The sequence below is a fragment of the Micrasema longulum genome, unplaced genomic scaffold, assembly GCF_059751315.1.
Source record: "Micrasema longulum isolate JH-2025_06_02 unplaced genomic scaffold, ASM5975131v1 h1tg001151l, whole genome shotgun sequence".
In the NCBI taxonomy this organism is placed as follows: Eukaryota; Metazoa; Arthropoda; class Insecta; order Trichoptera; family Brachycentridae; genus Micrasema; species Micrasema longulum.
Window position 1 is genome coordinate 122,372 of NW_028278338.1, and position 22,769 is coordinate 145,140.

Sequence of the window (22,769 nt, forward strand, 5' to 3'; positions counted from 1 at the left end):
ATATTCCCTTCGCAAAAATGCCCTCCACCTGTGTTTTTATATATCTCTATATCATAAAGGTAGTTATAATAAATAGATGCGGCATGTCCCTGGAAAAAAGCGAAAGATCACACACTTTTATGTGTACCTTGTACGTATACGCATTGAGCAATAATTTATCCTTTACATCTCAATGGAAGGAAGCGCATCGCTAAATTTAACAATGAGGCCGTAGTAATCAATACAGAGGAAGAGATCATTAATGATTCTTACACTTCAAAGGAAAACACTTGTCGTCAGGTCATAAAATATTTTAAAGGTAGCTAAAATTTTCACGATACAGTAGTATTTTTTTTGCAAAAAAGTGGCATAAACACGTACATTGCACAAGGTGTGTTAGGGAAAATACATGTCAAATAAAATGCACCCTTAGATCAGCAATATCAGCATTTGATTTAAGCAGAGGACTTGTCGATTTCGGCGCTGCCCAAACACTAGGCTCGGAGATCGTGCTTTTGCCGCAGTCGGCCCCTCTGTCTGGAACTAATTGCCTTCACACTTGCGAATCATCGACAGTTCTTGTCCGTTCTCCGAGATTTCATCACTTCTTTCGGTTATCATACACTCAATTTTAAAAGTAGAATGCTTAATATGCAGTGTAAGCTTAGTTAGTACAATGTAAATTTAAGTATAAAACTGTAAAGCAACATAGATGTGATTTTTCACACAAACGGCGCTATATAATCAGCCGAACAATATTATTGTTACAAGAAAAACAACAGGTGTAAGGGGGTCTTGTGTGATAGCTAGGTTTTTGGAAATTTCATCGCCATGGAGCGTTTCAAAAACAATAATTCTGCAACCCCAGGGCGAAGAAAGTTTCTATCGCACACGTGATATAAATTATCCTAGCACTCGACTGATTAAAAAGTGGATACAGAAGTTAGAAGAATCCGGTTTCACTTCTAGTAAATTTCAGACGGGGCGACCGAGGTCATCAAGAACCGAGGAAGTCGTTGAGAACGTTCCGAGTATCAGTTCGCTAAAATGCCGCTCCCCTAAGAGGTATTCGTAAAGAGCGTTTATTGTAAAGACCCACAGCTGGCATAACCGTAGAACCTGGTTATAGAAGGGTGGAGTGAGACCACACACCTCAAACACATCGCTGTCTGTCGTTCGAGAATCGTTTCCGAATAAATTATTCTGAAGAAATGTTACGAAATTATTTTTAGTTATATTTTATTTTCTCCAACCTCTCTTTTTTTTAGAGTAACATATTTTCTGAATCACCTAAGATTGCTGAAATCAGTACGAGTGTTTCTTTGATAACTTTCCGTTTTACATTAAGGTTTCTGGACAAACAAATTTCTCAGATTTCATTCACCAGTCACGAAGTCCTTGATTACGCGTGCTAATGACTGAAGTCATTTTCTCATCTCTCCCTTTTTTTTTTTTAATAAAAATAAATATTTGCGTTCTTATGATTTACCCAAATATTTAATTTTGAGGGCCATTTTCAACGAGTTGTAAATAACTCACTATTAGAAAAGGGAAATCAAGTTGGGGTAGAGTAGGATTCGAACCACGTACCTTTGGTCCGTGAGTCCGAGACACTAGCCACAGGACCACAACCCGATTCTTAAATAAATTCTAACTCGCTGAAAATAATGACTGTCTTTTTCACACAATAACGAATATCATTAATATACTTCCTCGGGAGGCAACGCTCGTGGCACTCCTACGGAGACGTTCACGCGATCAACACCGTGTGAATGTCAGACAAAATTGACAACTTCAAACTCTATAGACTTATATTTTAAAGTAATAACTGTGTTTTATCAGATATTTTCTCGAGTACCGTGATGTGTATATCAAGCATACACGCACCGCCACAAAGTCCGAACTCGCCGAAGGATCATTTCCTGAGGGAATAACTTAAATTTAGAGTTCGGAACAACAACCATCCTTGAATGAATTAAAATAAAATATTCATCGAGAAATGGCAGCGATTAAGGAAACCACGTGCGGAGAAGTTATCAGGAATTTCGCCGCTCGTTTAGAAGAATGTCGAGGGCGTAAGAATTCATATTTAGAGGACATATTTTTTTACGTAATTTTACAAGGACCTTTCCTTTATCTAAAATAAACAGATTCTTTATATACCTACTAGATAGTTTTTAACCCTTTTTTTAAAACTGAACTTATTTACGGGACAACGTTATATTTAAATAAAATATTTGGGTTCCGATTTGCTCGAACCTTTTTATGTAATAGCCATTTTCGGTTAGCCGTTTATTCTTCATACTTTGAGGCATCACTTCGAGTATTTTCAGTCCTAGATTCTAATTAGTAAATATTGTTCTATTGTTCGCGGCAAAAGTAAAATCAAGAATGGATAATAAATCATTATAATTAAAGACTACTAAGCGCTCAATCTCTGATGGCGAAATGTTACAATGACGTACGCGTGTGCATTTGATTTCATAATCCCAATAAGAAACTGGTATAGGTAAGTAATGCGATGTAATCCCGCGAAATGTTATGCAAATAAACGAAGGTAGGTGAACACAATCTAACAAAGGGGGTCGCGGCAGTAAATATGTAAATGGGAGATGGGAGATGCACATAATACTGGAAAGTGGCTATGAGATGAGGAGATTGTATGGTTATTAGGAACCCGTTGAGTTACCATTATTGCGCATAATCGATTGATGCAAATCTTCGAATAATTAGGAGCCGGTTTTGAAAATTGCCGAATCATTTTCGTAACCGTCCGAAATATAGAATGAATGTTTATGTTATTTGCGAATGTTTCAACAGAGGTGGAGAACCGTGTGGGGTTTATGACCTGCCATTGGCCGTTTTAAGTTTTAGACTTTCATCATTCTGTTTATGTATCAACATAATATTCATTATATATTTTATATTTTGTAGACAAATTGTTCAATCTTAAATGAGTCCATTGCACGAGTGTTCCAATCCCACGAATAAGCTTCTTATAGGAAGTTACAGGATTATTGACCTTGTATAAAATATAGAAGGTTTATATTTTAATTAACAAATTACAACAGGGATGGAGAATACCTTAAAGAAGGGAATATGGAAGTCTAGCCATTTACAGGGCTTATGACCTGTCATTGGCTGGTTTAAGTGGCCACTTGGCCAACCATCCGGTCCAAGAAGGAGTTTAAAAATTGGAAAATGATTTTCAGGCGTTGCCTAATATGTGAAATAATTCAGTCAGATGAACCTATTCAAAGGTTTCAGCTCTTTAACTTCACTAAAATCAACAAATGGAAGAAGTGAAGAAATATGGATGTTCAAACATAGGCAAAATAGTGAATGTTACACAGTGTGTAAAGTGGCCACTTAAACCAGCTAATGACAGGTCGTAAGTCCTGTAAATGCCTAGATTTCCATATTCCGTTCTTTAAGGTATTCCTTATCCCTGTTGTAATTTGTTTATCTTAATGACTCCCGTAGGGGTGAAATCCAGTCTTTGTCTACAAATATTTGGTCAAACTCAAATATTGTTTATATTTTACATGTGGTTTTTTTTTCCTGGGACCCCATTAAAATAGAAAGCTTTTGTACGAAAATGTGGGTATTTTTATATTTTTAAAACATGTTAAATTACATGTTAACGACGAAGATACATATTTTTTAAGATAAATATTATTATTATCATCGTTTAAACTAATGAATTTTACTTTATAGATAATAAACGATAACTATAACTCTTTCAACCTCCCATTGAAATCGGGGCGGCCCTGGCCATCTTCATCCGAGTTTAAGGTATGAGTTCGACTGAGGAGTCTGAGGAGTCTGTGGACCTCTATAGGAACTCAACTCCGCATTTAATTATTCAAAATAATAAAAAAAAACCTACTGGCCGAATTTATTATATTTATGTTGGCGTATTTGAGCCACGATTCAATCGTGGATATAAAAAGTATTTTTTTTAAAGTTTTATGAAATATAGGTAAGTAAACGCAATGGTGTTTAAATATAAATTTATAAAAAAAAGTTTCCTATGGCGAGATTGAATGGAACTCAAACAAACCTGTTTTACGAAGGCTTAAGAAAGTCTCGGGGAAGCTAGAAACGTCGCTGCGTTTAGAAAACAATGCTTACAATATCGGATACAAAATACATAGATAAAAATAAAAATGTGAAGATTTAGTGTGTTATACTTTACACTACTTTGAACAATAAAATATATCTTACAACGAAATAAAGATACGATTCTGACACAAACTTATGACAAATAAATTAAAGTGCATTAAAACACTGTCGAATAAGTATTCGTTTTTTAACATACTTTAATTATGTAACTTTAACATACTTTATTAATGACCACGTCTATTTGAGGCCTATATTTTCAATGCGCACTTGTTCCAGTACTTTGAAAAAGTCAGTTGTAAATGCCGCATATTTCTTCAAAACGTATTGAACACAATTATTTTGAAGCGAAGAAACTAATTCCATTAAGGCCAAAAATCATATATAAAGTGAGCGTTAGTTACAAATCAAACTTATTCCGGATTCTGTCACTAGCCATTTTTGAATTATTCGACCAATAGTACAAACGCATTATGTCACATGTTACAGCAAATGAATCATTTAATGGAATAAATTTTAAAATGAAAATAAATATTTAAAAAAAAAAACTTTTTTTTTCCGTTTTTTCAAAGGCCCCCTTATTCCACATAAGTCACTTTTAAATACACTTTATTCCCAGTTTCACTTCCGAAAGCAATTTATTCTAAACGAAAATTTAAAAAATATATATATTTAACATTACCATATTACAACAGAGATAAAGAACATTTTAGATAAGGTAATATAGAAGTCTAGGCATCTGGCTTATGACCTGTCATTGGCTGGTTTAATTGGCCACTTTACACACTGTGTAACATTTACCATTCTGCCCATATTTAAACATCTATATTCCTTCAATTCTTTCATCTGCTGATGTTTGTGAAGTTTAAGAGCTGAAACCTATATTTATGCGGGTGAGATTCGTCTAATTGAATTATTTCATACACATACTAGGCAACGCCAGAAAATTTAGTTTTTAATATTTTGAGTTTGTCCAAACTTTAGATGCCTAGAATTCTTATTTACTTTCTTTAATATGTTCTTCATCTATGTTGTAATATGTTAATATCAACCGCTCCCCGGGGAGTCGAATCCAGTCCTTGTCTACAAAAATTTGAACAAACTCAAAATATTGTTGATAATTTTAACAAATTGTAAACATATTTCAATAATTAGATACACATTTCAATGTGTAAAATACATATTTTTTATGTGATATTGACTCCTAAAACCGTTTGTCATAAATTGCCAAAAATTTGCTTCATTGAAATATAAGTGCTCTTTGGAAACTTATGCCTCATTTGTCATAATTTTGTTTTGTTTTGAACCGAGTTGTGGTCCCGTGGCTAGCGTTACGGACTCACGGATCAAAAGTCCTAGATTCGAACTCCACTCTACTATTACCACAACGTTCTATTTCAGTTATTTACAACTCGTTGAAAACAGTTCCCAACATCGAAATATTTGGGTAATTCATAAAAACGCAATATTTCTTCAAAAAAATGTTTTGGTAATTAGAATCCTATTAATTACCCATACTTATAATATCAGTTTTAAATAAGTTAGTGGCACAAACAAAAAGTGGATCAAAAATTTGGGTCGAAAAACTGGAGGAGAAATCGAAGCGGAATTTTAATAAATATTGTATACCTTTTAATAGGGCGCGAATTAATATTAATAGAACGTACTATTTATCGATCACTATACTAAGAACAGAAAGGGGTAGTAAATTAAGTTCCTACGTACATACAGGTAGAAAATATGTATATAATTATTATTATTTTCATTCTTTATTTTAATTCTTAACTTATAATTACTTTTACAAATTTTCTTCATTTTTTTAACTTTAATTTTAATTTTTAAACAACTTACATTTATGTTTATTTTCCTTCTCTTTTTTGTACTTTAATTAATAACCTTGCATATAATAACATTATAATATGGAAACTTCACTGGTCCATTAGAGTTGAGTCTAACTGTGTAAAGTATAAAACTATGAATCTGTATGTTTCCTAAATAAAAGAAAATAAAATAAATAAATAATATTACTATGGTAACTATGCGGCTCGACCGTGGAATCAGTATCCATCCACTGTCAAAGATGTCTCGAAAGTAGCAGTGTTTAATTCACGCACGAAAAAACATCTCCTTTCTCTTCCTTAATCTCTCCTTTTTTCCTCTTTCTTTGTTGCCCTTTCCCTTTGAAGACTATGATCGATATTAATTTATATTATACATATTGCAAGTTCAATCTTTGTATCTATTTTTTTCTCGTATACGGTTTGAAACTTACATAATATAAATAACACCATGTGTTTTATCAGTTGGTCGGAATAATTTGCTATTTGACAATAAGCCCGCCAATGTACAAAAAGTTTATTTAATAACAACTCCACATTTCAATAATGATTTATATTGGAATGAATACTCGACCGTTATAATGATATAATAAATAGTTTTTATAATTTATTGGTCAGAAATATATAAGGTTGTTTAAATCACAAATAATTTTAGTGACCATGTAGATGCATAATTATTGAATTTTCTTGAAATATAAATATTTTTTATTTACTAACGTTGAGAAATAAAACAAAAAAACCTGCACGAGCTTTTTGGATTACTGACACTCGAAACTTATTCTTTCCAAATTATTGATTATTATTTTAAATGTCTAGTTAAATAAATAGTCAAAATTCGACTGATAAAATTTTATTATAAATGCTTATAATGAATCGTGTTGAAATTCAGTTATTCGAAAATGATATAATAAAGCGAGCAGTTATTTGGTTTTTCTTTTTTGATTTTTCTATTTAGTTTTTCTATCTGGTTTTTCGTAATTTTTATTTTCTCTCTATCTATCCTCGCCTCTATTGTATACACCGTGATCGGTCCGACACACGTTTTGTGTATCCGAATTATGTTTCCAATAAGCATGTGTTCATTGTACTAAACGACATTTCGTAGGCATCCAGATGTTTACTAACTGAGATGGATATGTTCTCATCATCACTATGGCTGCATCATCTGCATGGCATGTGATGTTAATGACCTTATCTCCCTTAGTAGATTCACTAATTTATTTTTATTCTTAAAAGCGTTTTTTAAATATATTTATTATGCTTGTGTAAGAAAAGATTTTTGGCGTAAATATTGTTGTGCTATATTTAGTTATAAAGTGCTAAACTTGCTTTGTTTCTTTGTTGTTCTCAATATGTGTTATTTTTTTAATGTAAATATTATTTATGTCCCGAATTGAGTGTGATTCAAAGTATTATACTTGTAAAATACTTTGTGTTGTATGATCTATAAATAAATAAAAAAAATAAAAAAAGCTAGTTTTATGAATTAAAAAAAATATATACTACAATTTTTTGTTATGATTTGGTTAAAAAATTAAACTTGACTTAAAATTTAAGCAATATTATTGAATTTTAATTAATCCAGACTTTATAAAAAAATATTTAAAAAATGGTTTTTGATACCTGATCCAAAAACAGATGTTTAAGAATACACAGGAGTAATATGTACGGCGAACGATCCAAAACACGATGTCCGTAATTATTTATTGGTTTACTGACATTTGTACTACTCGCGTCGACGGGTATTAAACATTCAGTACAATAGCTACTCATTATGTCGCTGAATGTATTGTATTATCCGCCTCGAGACCTCAATTGCAGTGTACATTCAAATTGACAAGATTTTTGTAGTTTTAAATCGAATTATTGCACAAAACACAGAATTTTTCACAATTCCTACTCAAATTACACGTTTTTACGTCATGCACGTTAATCATAATAATCTACGTAAGTAAATAACATCTTGGAATGCTTTTGAAGTGAAAATATCACGCGATAATGTTATGAAAATTAAAACTTTTTAAAATCCGTAAGAAGCAGTGTCCTGAACCTCGCCCTGTAGCTCAATCACAAATAACTATCGACGTGCTTAAAAACATGCTAAGTATTTGAGCGATCACAATGAACATGCTTAAGTTATCGCAGTCATAAGTCAACGCGTGTGTAATTTCCAAGTTAACGCTCGTGTCGGTTTGTTTTTTGTTTTCCTCGTAAATAAATAGAGTTTATTGGCGAAAAATCGGCGTTTACTATAAAAAATGATACAATATATTGCATTTGCAAAATAGTAAGGAGTATCCAATACAAAAAAGTGAAAATGAAATTACAATTACTATGGCGACTGCTTTTCTTGACATTTGGCTTGTCAATCGCCGGCTAAATGCAATGAATAGAATAATAAATAATAAATAAATAAATGAAAATAGCAGTTTTCGAATATTTTCCATATTTACACCGGTGAAATTCAAATTTGTGATTACGCAGCAGGATTATACGTCCCGATACGTAAATATTTTGACATTTAATATTAGGTGTTCACGGACGTTACATTGTGATCGCGATAGTATACAACCATGGTATATAACGGTATTATAACGTCGCTTATTAGCACGTCGATAGTTATTTGTGATTGAGTTACTTGGCCCGTACTACAGTGAGAAGTTAACCCATTGTTTGCGACGATTTATGTTATGATAACTTTTGGTCATGTTTTGTAACAGAAAAGAATCGATTATATATTTTTTTTATAGTGACATCTATCCGCTCCACACCAAAGCAAACATGACGGAAGAAATTAGAAGTTTAAGACGTGTTTTTGGAAGGTAACCGAAATGCATAAAAATGTGCACCCCGCCGCAACATAAGCTTTCTGAAATGTACAAATGTGTGCACACCGTAATCACCGAATCATCTTCAATTCGTTTCCTTATCGCAGAACTAGATTTCAGACATTTTACGAGAGAGCGCATTTAAATATTATTTTTTCGATAACATGAAAACTAATTATACTTCTGCGATGATTGAAATATATGATAATGTAAAATAAATTAAAACAAGTTTGTTTTTAACCACCTTTTTTTTCTCTACCAACCGGTTTTAAAACTATACAATCTTCTTTATCAAGGAATACTGAACTAATGAATTCTATCCTATTTTATTTTATCAATGTTGAAATATTACATATGGAGATAATAAATAAAAACAAAGTTGTATTTATTTATTTTATTATAATGAATAACCTTAAAAAAATTAGAGCGCAAAATATAAATTTTATATAATATGTTCGTTAGAAGCCTTGTCTTTGTGAAAAGGCAAAACCAAAAATGATATTTTTTGTATAAAGTTTAAAAGTGCTCTCGGGTAAAATATCTAAAATTAAGTTAGATTGGTTCTGCAATATGGGAACGAATTGTCTGTAAAATGGAATCGAATTTTCTGTATGAAACGTGTTCAGTTATAGGTTATCTAGAAAAATAATTTTAAAAATTTCATAAAAGTACACACATTTTCGTTAAGAAAATTCAATTCACATATATATACTCGAAGATAACTCGGTTAACTTTAAATTGTAATCGGGGCCCTGATAGGCCGCAGCATGCTGGGTTTGACGAGAAAGGGGTATATCGGGGGGTTAAAAGTAAAATCGCCACTGTCCATTCCTTTTAAGTTCAATGTGCAACTTGTGCGTGGTATAAAGGGTAGCCTAAAGACTATTCGACACGTACGACTTTTGCTCAGAGAAATTTCTCTTTTGTGGACCCAAGAAAATTCAATGTCCCGGATGAACATATTAAGTTCCCCGAAACGAAAGCCATTTTCAGGAGAAGTGTACAAGTTTGGATTTTGTCTAAGGGAAGAGACCATTGCAGGAGACTGCTGCGAGATATTGCATAGCTTTATATACCTACTATTAAACGTATTGTCCAGATGTTCATTGAAATACATGTTTATGCATAGAATTAAGAATAGTCCAGAAGGAGCGTAGAATCATATCTGTGTCCAATAATTCCCGCACTTAGACACACTTTCGCCGCGCGCATACTTGAAGTTACCGAGTAATATTGCCAGATCGCGAAGAATATAACCATTATACAAATGTAAGGGGAAAAAAAACAATTTGTCAATTTTTCTAAAATTTCGGAGTGCAGTCGGAAACATTGTTTGACGCAACAGAGTAGATAAGTAAAGGGTCATTTAATAAGAGTAATTGAATTGATGAACTTTGAACTTTGAACATTTCTCTTATTATATGAGCAAAGTAGGGTAAAAATTTTTACTACCCTGTCAACACTAACGAAATTTCCATTTTTTTTCTTCGACAATCTGACAGATGGAAAAATAATTAAATTTTTAAGTAATGCATTTGTGACAAACACGTTAATTTAATAATTACATATGAAGTGTAATTGCATCCTGATTCTTTAAGATCCTAGCAGTATTTCTACACTTTAAAATGACACAACACGGCATGGTTGAATTCGAATCAGGAGTTGCGTACTAAGCGACGTCTACAAAGAAACTAATGGGTCAAAACGTAAACCTACTCATTTATGAGTAGTTGAGTCGCCTTCTGTTTGATGTGCGTATCGCGGTTTCTGGACTATTCTTAATTCTATGTGTTTATGTAATAATTTTTAATTTTTGCTATTATTTAATAATGTGCATGTTTCCATTTCGCATTATGTTGTATGCCAACTCAACACTGGGCAATTGGCCTCATAGAGTTAGGGATACGTTTTTTTTGTTGTAATATGTAAGTATTTGTATGAATAAATAAAAATAATATACAGATGAATGTGGACATTGAACTTAAAAGAAATAGTCACCGGTTTTGTTGGTCTACCCAAAAACAGTGATCATGGACAGTAGCGGTTTATATCATATATAGCAGAGGACCCACCATTTCAGAGAACAGTTATTTAGTTGCCTTACTGGAAAGAGCTGTTAAAATGAATTTTGAAAATATCACGCGGTATACGGTAATACCATGCAAATTAAATTTTATGTAAAAGCAGCGTCCCGATTGGTCCTAGGAAAATATACTTTTCAGATTGGTGGTAGTCCACGTGGTATGAAAAACGTACAGATCAGAGGACTCGCCATTTGATTGAGTAGTTCTTTAGTTGGCTTGCTGGAAAGAGCTGTTAAAATAAATTAGATTCGAGAAGTTGGATTCGTACCTGGTCTGGACTGAGCGACGTGTCTCCCGCGGCGTTCCTCTCCTGGTTGGCCGCCGAGCGCTGCTGCTTGCACGCCGTGTGATATTCCGTCCTCGCTCTCTCCACCCTCGTCAGTAATTTACACCAAGGTTTTTGAGCTTTCTTGAAGGCATCTTCCATTTCTTTTCTCTCTTTTATTTGGATCATCGACTGCGGAAACGATCAATATATTAGAACTCAATAAAATGATACACGAAGGTTGCGGAAGAACTGTACAGTGGAGCCGTGGAGTGAAGGGACAAGGCGCGCACGGTACAAATAACAAACACGAATTGTCGGTGATTGATGGTCACGAGTCACGACTAGTAAATAATATATGTAATATAATTAGTCAAAATTAAAAACAACTAATTCATATTTTAGTATAGAAAAAGAAATGCTTGTTTGTAAATAGTAATTTGGTGCTAGGCAATATAATTACAAACCGAATTATAAGGCAGTTTAAGTTGACCTTACAAGAGTAATATTTATATTTTTAAGGATAAAAGGTCAAAATATTATTAAACACATCTGTAATCACCAACTTTATATCATATTAATCAAATTATGTATCTTTTATGAATGTATGTATGTGTATGCGCATAGGTATATGTATGTGTGTATATATTTATTTTATTTATTTAATTACATACTTAAGTTTACTGTACATTGAGACATAAGTCCCAACTCCATAAGACTAAAAGTCCTGTGTTGAGATGGGACTAGTAATTAGTTGACACAGACACATGAGTATATCACCACAAATAATATAGGATCAGAAACATTTTTTTTTTTTAAATACATACATATATATATATATATATATATATGGCACATCAATATGGTAAACAGTAAACTCAAACATTCGGAAAATCATCAAGGAGTTTCTCATTCAAATCCCTCCCACTAAGGAATATATATATTTATATGAATGTGTATACTAGTATATTTATATTTTATTGGTCTGTTCTTTCTTTAAAATAAATTAACTTTTACATTATTATTATGTATTAAAATGTAATTGCTTAGCTTGGATCGGGGTATGTACTCTTGTTATCTAGGTAAAGTTTTTTGACAAAAACCTTTATATATATACGATAAAATGAATAAATAAATAAAAAATATGCTACAGCTACGTAAACGGATAAAAAATTATACAAAATACAATCTAGAGCAGCGGTTTCTAACCTTAATGCTACTACGCCTCCCCGAAAAAAAAATTCCGCACCTCCCTATCTTTTATTTTTTTTCTTAGTTATAACACGTTTTAAATAATAAAAACGTCATAACAAAGAAAAAACTGTAAATTACAATCAACAAAATAATAACAATTATTTATTTTGAATGATGGAACATAATCTAAAAATGGAATGCGAGGGTTGTCGTTGTTTATTGGCACAAAGTTTATTAAATCTTGGGAGCAATGTGAAGAGTGCCTCTCCCATCTCCTTTTCGACTTCTAACCTGGCTCGATATTTGGTTTTCATTGCAGCCAGTGCCGGATAGCCCGTTTCGCATAAATAAGGCTTTACAAACAGTAGAAGTACCTGCATTTCTTTGCTATACAAAAATTCATACTCTCCGCTAAGATTCATTCAAAATTGAATTAAGGTTTAATTTTGAAACTTAAAAACTTGTAAAATTAACTTAGGTAATAAATCTATGCCTAGCCGTAGTGGTTGAAATTTCTACCGCTATCCGGGCATAACTTTGTACCAGGTTTGTAAGGCCCTATAGATAATATTATTCGTTCTCTCACTATAAATAAATAATAGTAATTATGGCGTTTTAAATAAACTGACGTGATTGTTATTAATGGAAATATTAAGGTCTCCATCACGTCAAACCCGACTGTAACAATTTATATATCTTTTCATTCTAATATCTAATTAAAGGTAATTTGATATTTTACACATGCAATTTGAAGCGTAATAAAAATACTAACACGTTTATAATACATCCAAGGTAATGATACAAAAAATGCATCAAATTTGGATTACGGCTCAGTATTCACAGTTAAATAGCCACCGGCACCGTTTACTGAAGGGGGGTGTCTATTATTTGGACAATGCTACAGGTTCAATAGAATCCATCGAAATGGGAATATAGGTATGTACCTATATAGATACCAGATACCACTCACCGAATAACAAATAGTGTGACATAACCGTCGGGTATTCTGAGTACAACCGGCATTCTGTTATGTGGCCACACCGCCACACGCCACGGGCGAGTATTGGGTTCGGCACAATCGAAACACAGTTTGATTAATCGGTTGCGTGTAAAATGCGGATTTATTACATTATAAGTCCGTGCCATTCTTTTCACAATGTGGAGTTTTCTTAACTGTGTTTCGTAGGACGCGCAAATCGCCGGCATTCTCTCGAACTGGCAATTTGTTGCTATTATTGTAATATGAGTTGTGAATTCGAAATGTGATTTTCTATAAACTTACCGTGAGAGCGGTTTAAAATGTTTTTTGACACTTTATGTCACTACTGTACCATTTGATACTTGAGTTAGTTTTTTATATATTGTAAGCTGGCAACACCGAGGTTCCGGTCCCGGGATGCAAACGCAGCCCTTTGGTGAGCACCCCGTTCCCTGAGAAGGAAGAAGTGCCTCGCCTACTCCTCTTACTGACGCCCGACCGACTACACCGTGCAACATATACGCAGTTACTTGTCCTGTTAACATTTGTCTTTGGATAATATACGAGGGAAACAACTACCGTGTTTGATTTAACAAATAGAATCCCCCAATTTTCCCTATTATGTATTACAATATATATTTTTCAAACCTGGAAAAAAAGCCTTTATCCATCTTTTTAAACACAATTCTATTTCTGCGACTATTAAATGAAAGAATCTACGATGCGAATGTTGATGGATGCAGAAAACGAGGAAGACCGAGAAAGACGTGGCACGATCGAGTCCATCAAATACTTAAAGATGGTCATGTCAAGAGTAGGAATAATCGGCGTGCGTGCATGAGAAGATGTATGAATGTAGAGGAAGAAAGGTCTGTATGCAAAGATAGAGTGATATGGCGTTCTAACGTGGAAAAGGCGTGATGATTTGTTAGTTTGTTTTTGTAGATTAGGTTTATTATTTCGCTTAACTTTTAAAACTGAATCAAGCTGAAACATGAATTAAACGGCTATAAAGAATGTTGGCACCGTCCCCAACAGTGGCAACAGTATGATTAACTCAAGTCAGTTATTAAAATATTTTGGAATCTCTGAGCAACAGGAGTAATAGAAATACAGACACTTGTCTCGAGAAGCGATAAAACGATTCATTATAATCGACGTGAAACACGCGGCGAATGATTACTCATAGCATTTACAAATGAATTAAAACCTAATCAAAGCGTCGAATCCTCGATATCTGAAGTGAATTAATAATGATAATGATTCCTAGAGTTGTGCATACTAGGCACAGAAAAGAACTGACAAACTTGTCTCTTGTTATGATGTAATAACTTATACAACTTAACTCGTATTTACATATAAGTTTTGAACAATGACTATTTGTTTTTTTTTGGTTTCTGGTCACAAATCAAATGCAATTTTCAACTCTTACTTTCCTATATTCATCCTCTTCCACTTCTCGTCACATTCCTTGTGTTCCCTTCCCCCTATCTACTTTGTTTAAATTACTACAACTACCATCACGCCATTTCCTCACAAAGAAAATGGACCCCCCTACACGTCCATCCTCACATACAGTCCTAGCATCTTCCACATCCACACGTCTTACTATTTCATTCATTATATTATCTAAACCGTCCAAAGGGACGTTTAGATAATATAATGAAGTTAAGTTAAGTTTTACAAAACAAAGGTTTTGTAAAATTTAAGTAAATACCTATAATTAGACAGTAGGCCCCACAATATATTTTTCTGTTTATTTGTCTAAGTATAAGCGTAACAACTCGTACTTCCGTTTTTATTATAAATGAAATAAAGTATAAAGAGCGCACCTTGTGATATGTGTCTTTCTGCCAGTTTTTGAGTTGCTGTATGACGTCATTGTATAAGTTATCTTTTACTTTCATGTGTAGGTCACATAATCTATCCGACTCGTTAAGGACTCCCTTCCACGCGGCTTCCATAGTTCCATATTCGGGACCTGAAACAAATTAGCGACTGATCAAAAAAGGAAAAATAACTCTTATCAGTAAAAAATAGAAAATAAATGGGTACCTTGCAGCTTAAAAAAATAAAAGTGACAAAATAATAAATGCATCATACAATCCTAAACCCAATTCAACAGCTCAACAAACAGATAATACTCATGAAGTGTCGAGAACGGGCGCAGCAGCCTCCTATAACGAGCGTTTCGAGGGTGTGGCAGTGGGCCTGGGCCTCGATTATGATAGGAAGATAAAGACGTCATACCTTCACCTTGACGGTATAGTTGAAGATAAATTCCCTCTAGCGATTATAAAGACTACGACTATACTACCGACCCCCCACCTTCAAGTTTTGGGTAGGTACATCGATATGAACCAAGGGGAAGCGTACGTCACGGTACACAAATCTACGCTCTAAAATGACATAGCTTCAGTATGACGTCATAGTTGAAGATAAAAGTCTCCCGACCGACTACAAAAATATAGTACCGATACCCCCCCACTATCAAGTTGTGATGTGAGTACGTCGATTTATACCGACGGGTCTAGAACCCCTCGATACGTTTGTCTACGAATTTAGTGTCAAAAATTTTGTTCCACCGAGCAATTTTTCCTTTAATTACGATTTATTTAAATTTTTAATCGTTTTGAGGTTGGCACTTTTCTTCTTAAAAGCCTATTAAAAATATGAGAGAGAAATAAGTAACCTTTGAAGTCGAATTAAATTCCGACGTAACTATCACTTTAATAAAACGAACGCCTAGATGTAAGAATAATGTCGCTCCGTAATGTTATCTAGGCGTCAGACACAGATTATATGCGTCAGAAAGTTACCACTCTAAAAAAAAAATTAGTCAATTTATTTTTTCCATCTGTTTTACTATCTTTCTGAGTGTATGTATCGAGACGTTATAGGAGCCGGCTTTGTAGTCGATCGGTAGATACCTACAGACGATCGTTAAGCGTACCATCTAGATGATTTCCAAAAGTCATACATAAATTATATATATATATAATGGCGGGCATATTGCCTTGAGGCAATTTCTTCCAACCTACCCAAACCGTTCAGTTTGAGAAAATTACAAGTACATGGACATATTGAATCTTACAATTTTATACAAAAATTAAAAACAAAGATTAACAAAATAAAAATATGTAAAAAAATAACACAATACTATGAATATAAAAAAAATTAAAACTATACTATGAAGAGTGGAGAGGGGATGGAAAGGAAAGAAGAGAGATAAAGGAACAATTTTAATATTTAGATAGTGAAATTTCAATCTTGACTTAAATGTAAATAAGAAAGGTATTTATTTTATTCAAGGCACGCAACTTATTCTGCAAATATTCGAACTTTTACAGAATTCGCAGTAAGCAAAAATCGTCTTTTACTTACGCATCGATAGCGATACACCGCCGCTATTTCAACGATTTTTTTTGTAATAAATAAAACTGTAATGTTGTGATTAAAACGCTATACTACAAATTCTTCCAGCTGCTCGCGTTTAAGAATGAAAACAATTTAAAATAGGACGTAATATACCACCGGCCCCTGTATAATGAAATATCTAAAGACGCAAGCGGGGGAGGGGTGAGGAGTTTTGAGTAATGATTAAGTACCTCGTCTGAAACACGTGTACAAAAAAAATTAGCTGGTGATGAGACATTTTGTGTTTAAAACCTAAGATTCCTAGGCTATAAATAAAATGTACGAAAAAAGGAAGATAAACGAAAACGCAAAAAATACTTAACTTGAATGTTTTTTAAACGCAACTTTTTGTGATAAAATTGGCCTTTAGGCGAATGTCATCAATGGTGTAAATAGTGAACAAGAAATTCATAAAACTAAACCAAGAAATTTAATTGATACTTTGTATCAAAATTATAAATATTTTAATTCAACGAAAAGTGATAATTGGAGAAGCTGAGATCCCTAACAGGTCTCGTCGATGTCTAAAGATCTTGAACGCTGTTTAGTGAATACGTTTAACTTTAAGAAGTTTTTAGAGATGTAAAAAAATGGCACAAAAACCCAGGGACGAAGGAGCATATGAAGCAAGTGCGGCTGAGCCTAACTATAGTCCTTAAAATTTAGCTTAATTAGACTGACAGCTAATGTCATTAGTGATGGGAAATTACTGATCACTGACAGTACAAGACAATTATTCACCAAAAAACAAGACATTTATACTTTTTTCATGAACAACATCAAATGAATTATTTTTTTATTCGATCAATTTATATTGATCAATTTGTCCCATCTCTAACGTTTTTGCAAAATGATGTAACCTTGTAAGAACATCGTTAATTAAGGTTTATTTGAGTTTTTTTTAGTTTTAAATCTGATTTTATATATTTATGTTGATTTATGTGTCAAGCATTGTATTTAAAAAAATAATAACACGCCAGATAGAATGATTTTTTGTATGTCAATATATATAAATATTTGCGTTCTTATGATTTACCCAAATATTTAATTTTTAGGGCCATTTTCAACGAGTTGTAAATAACTCACGATTAGAAAATGGAAATAAAGTTGTAGTAGAGTGGGATTCGAACCACAAACCATTGGTCCGTGAGTCCGAGACACTAGCCACAGCACCACAACCCGATTTAACTCATAACTCCTTAGACGTTACTACAAAGTTATGTCGTCACATTTTCTGAAAAATGACATTTTAATCAAGCTATATTTTAAGGACTATAAGAAATCATTGCTTTTCACTAGTACCTAATATGTGTTTTAATTCGCATTATATCAACACATTGTGAAGATAAAAACTAGCAACCAATATAAAAATGCTCAAAGATGCCTACAACTATGGTCCGTACTGTGTTATTTACTTAACATTTACGCATATTATACTTATCCTTAAAATCTGAGCTTCACTAGACATTTGGTATCAAAGACGCCACTGGAAAAACCCCGTCAAATCTTCGCGGAGCTACTCGAATTGGTCTGATCGACGCTAAAATAATTGGGCCGAGTCGGTGAGAGCAGATATGTATCTGTATCAACACATTGTGAAGATAAAAAACTGGCAACCAATATAAAAATGCTCAAAGATGCCCACAAACATGGTCCGTACTATGTTATTTACTTAACATTTACACGCATATTATACTTATCCTTAAAATCTGAGCTTCACTAGAAATTTGGTATCAATGACGCCACTGGAAAATCCCCGTCAAATCTTCGCGGAGCTACTCGAATTGGCCTGATCGACGCTAAAATAATTGGGCCGAGTCGGTGAGAGCAGATCTGTATCTGCGGCTGGACAAAGTGACGACCGCTAATGTGAACTGGCGCGGCGGCATGAGCACTGAAAACAGAATGAGCCCAACGGCAAACGCACGGATATTCAGCGTTTACAATATTTGACAGCAAAATTGCCGATAGAAATCAATTTTGAAACATCCCAGTTCCCGTGAACTCCGGTCCCAGGTCCGCGGATGCTAAATGACCGGACACTTTCACCGATAATCAGTTAATCGAGCTCGCTCACTGGTGAGGTTAACGCGACGAATGGACAATTGAAATATTTCAATTTGTTGCAACAGAGAGGGAAAGCATTTTTGAGAAGGGAATGTGGAAGTCTAGGTATTTACAAGACTTATGACCTGTCATTGGCTGATTTAAGTGGCCACTTTACACACTGCGTAACATTCACAAGTTGATTATTTCGGATAGTTGCTGAATGTACATCTCGAGTGGTTTATGCTATGTATATGTGCCACATGTAATGTATATGTTTTATATGTGCGTTCATGTGTGTGTGCATGGATGTCTCGGAGTACGCATGCGGTATTTTTATTTATACCAATGATAACCATAATGGAAAACTTTTTTTTTCTTCACATTTTATGTTTACATCTTTAGCATAATTTATGAAAACTTGATTGGCCTTTTTATGTTAGGAAATCGTTATTTTTAATACTTATTATGTATGCCTGTATGTTTTCTAAATAAATAAAAAAACAATAACAATTCTTATCATTCATTGATCATTCCCTTTCCGCACCTAATGGTGCATAGGACACTGCATTGGTAAACCAATTGCAGCGCATCTTGATCATTTTTGTTACATGAGAGTAAGGTGATCAGTCTTACGCTTCAGGTGTCAGTCTTGAGACTATGAAAAATTCTAATGTAAAAACACATTTTTCAAATAAATATTTCATGTCAACATAACTAATAATTATTGATATTATTGATAAAAGCCTAAAAAGCCTTAATAACTTCATGAACATGTAAACGAGAGTAATTTTTAATGAATGAATAAAAAAATAAATAATAACCCTTTTCCTGGCAATGTACGAGTATTATATTATAAGATACATAATAATATGAACTCATGAACTACAACTCGAGTAAAACTGCATTCGGATAAAACTAATTTACCATATTTTTCCATTCTCGATTGCATTATCACAATTTGTAATAAACTTTGATAAAATCAAAAAAAATATATAGTTTGGGATTTCGGAGCCTTTCCAACCATCAAATATGTAGAAAAATAATAACACGAGAAGAAAATATATATTATACAAAGTTACAAACATAATTTAGAAAACAGAATATGGATATATAAAACAATTTTGTAAAACGTTTTAAAATTAATTGTACATTCAATTTATAGCTTCACCTCTAGACGCGCCTGTGCTCCGTCAATTTATTGATTGTCAAGTATTAATTATTAATTATTCTAATGGACAACTTATATAGCGTATTAAATAATTCTGAATCAACCTACTTAAATTAAGAACATGATTATTTTTTGTCAGCATCCTTACTGATAAAAGTCACCGCACGCGCCTGGTACAAATATTTTTTTTTTAAATAAGAAAAATCATTTAGTAATCATTTGAAGTAATTAACTTATGTCAAATGGTGATAATCTTTCAACGGATCTTATCCTAACAAAAGCACATACTGTGGAAAATATTTTTTTAATCGACAGAACTGAATAGTTCAGGTCTGAATGGGTTAAGCAAGTTTCGTACTATAGACGTATTATGTCGATTATTCAATACCGAAATGTATAGATCGGCCTTATGTGAATGGTAGTGAATGCTTTACGCTCCAACACAGTGTAGATAAATAGTAATTTGTATGAATAATAATAATAATATGACAGTATAATACACAACTTTTGAGATATTACGCAATGAAATCATCGGGCAGGAATGTTGTCGAATGCACGTTATCAATTAAGCCGGCAATATCCCCAAACGGGGCGGGGTACAACGAGATAAAGCTGCGTACCTGCCGAATTAGTAAGCAATAAATATTTCTCAATATCACGCTCTGCTACAAGTCAGTATTTATGGCCGCGTGTTATTATCAGTTATCGCATTAATTGAGAAATAATTAGCGGGGACCTCCAATTGCGGGACGTGCACGTATTACTCACAGGGAAAATCATTAATCCAAGTGCCCTTCTAGTAGTGACTTGGAAAGAAAAATACAGTGAACGTTTTGGTATTGTCTTTATATATATATAATTCCTCTGTACGTGTGATGTCACTGACTCCTCCTAAACGGCTTAACCGATTTACGTGCGATTTTCAGAGAAATATAGATCTTTGCGCTGTGCGTGTTTGTAGATATTAAAATCTTCAATCTAATATGTAAAAAAGAAGCAAGGAGCATAATGTTTTATTCATCGATCTACCAGGATTGCATTCGAGGAGAATGCATTTACAAAAAAATGGAAAGATGTTGTTTTTTTTGTGTATAAAAAAGTTTGTTTTTGAATTTTTACAAACAAAATTAAATTTTTGTGGATCCCAATCAGATTCTTTCCTTAAATTCCTTTTATTTTCTACCCATTCAATACTTTTTAGTGGATTTTTGGTAATACTAAAATTATATTTAATTCAATACATTTTTAAAATCGTATTTCTACATAAGTACACCCCTCTGTTGGTGAGAAGACCGGAGTTTGACGTTTGCAAAAAGAATGCCATATTTGAAAAAATGATCATTTTATATTTTCTGGTTTTATGGAATTCAACCATAAACAAGTACCTAGGTACCACTTAAATTCAATCTTTGAATATTAACAATTTTTAGTTTTGGAATTTAACCTCAAATAAGCACCTAGGTACCTACTTATCAATGAAAGTCTGAAAAGTCTTTTTCCAAGCTAATTGCAGGCAAGCCAACGTTCGGGCAGGACAACGTCTGACGGGCCCGCTAGGAAGCCTATATTTCTTGTTTCTTTGTGACCGTCGCAGCTCGCAGCGTGCTCCAGTTATTATTTTAAAGAGAGTTCTTAATTTCCTTCCGGTATCCTGCGGTTTTACGTACACAGCTTTAGCTTAGTCTGTTCGCTGTATTCTCCTACGTTTCCGGCCACAATTTCCAAGCTATCATCCGGTTGAGATGTTAGAGATCATCTTTTGTGAAATCTGTTTTACAATCTTAGAGTAATAATTTGCCGGAGAAGCCTATGTAGAATAAAAACGTTCCAAATTTGTGGTTTGGTCTTTAGTTTATAACAACAAACGTACAACCGTCGGTTTCGGTTTGCGCTTGCAATTCTCGACACGAGTATCTACGGCCCGTCGTATTGCTGTATACTGTAGCTATATTCGTGGTTAATAATTATATAATGTAATGTAAACTGGAATGGTTGCTCGGATTACAAAGGGGTAAATTTTCCTATTTTGAAATAGAGCAATCTCTTAATCTGTCTTCATTGGAGAAACTTAGAACTGAGATGGACCTTATATGCATTTTCAAAATACTTAATGCCATAAGTGATGTCCCATCTTTGTTGCAATCGATTTCTTTTCATGTTCCCAACCGTGTCACCAGAAGTCAAAATCTGCTATTTATTAAATCTTCTAAGAGCAACTTTTATTTTTATACCCCAATGTCCAGAATGTGTAGATTAGTTCATTCATCACACGACTTGGAATTCTTCGAAATAGATCTTCCAGCTTTTCGTAGATCTTTTCGCGACTAAAACAGTGTGGGATGAAGTTGGATTGGCATGGTTTAGCTCAAAGTCTTACGTCTTTTGTTTTTATGAATTTATTGTATACTACTATTGTATTGCCCTTGTTTGTCTTTGCTACATAGTTTTATGTTCTTTTTGTTCAGTTTCTTGTATTTACGTTTCTTCATATAACTGCAGTAATTGGCTTAGGCCGTATATATAATAAATAAATAAATAATGGTTTTTGTCCGATTTGGCGACTCTTTTATGGCGTATTGCTTACTCTAATAGTTATAAATTGTAATTGTGAGGATACTCTTTTCATATGGTTATCATTAAAATTAAGAAGGGTTTACATTACTATGATAGAAACTCAGAAACACGATGCGATGGCGAAGATTTTATACATAAACTGTCCAAATTTCCATAAATTTGCGAAAATTCATTTAGCTTTTGTAAACACAATTAAAGCAAGGTGGTATCTAAATTTTGAGGGCTCAGTATGCAGTTGTTAATTTGATGATGTCACTGCCTAACAATGTGAT

General features: G+C 33.4%; 1 protein-coding gene across 6 annotated transcripts in view; it reads right to left on the reverse strand.

The window, feature by feature from the left end:
• Synd (protein kinase C and casein kinase substrate in neurons protein Synd) overlaps positions 1-22,769 on the reverse strand; it is a 70,933-nt gene that overhangs the window by 35,932 nt on the left and 12,232 nt on the right. For all 6 annotated transcript variants that reach the window (XM_088233825.1, XM_088233823.1, XM_088233821.1 and 3 more), the window contains exons 3-4: positions 15,122-15,270; positions 11,120-11,308 (exon numbers count right to left, since the gene is read on the reverse strand). In XM_088233825.1, the coding sequence (XP_088089951.1) occupies positions 11,120-11,308; positions 15,122-15,270 (338 nt within the window). The remainder of the gene's footprint in view (positions 1-11,119; positions 11,309-15,121; positions 15,271-22,769) is intronic.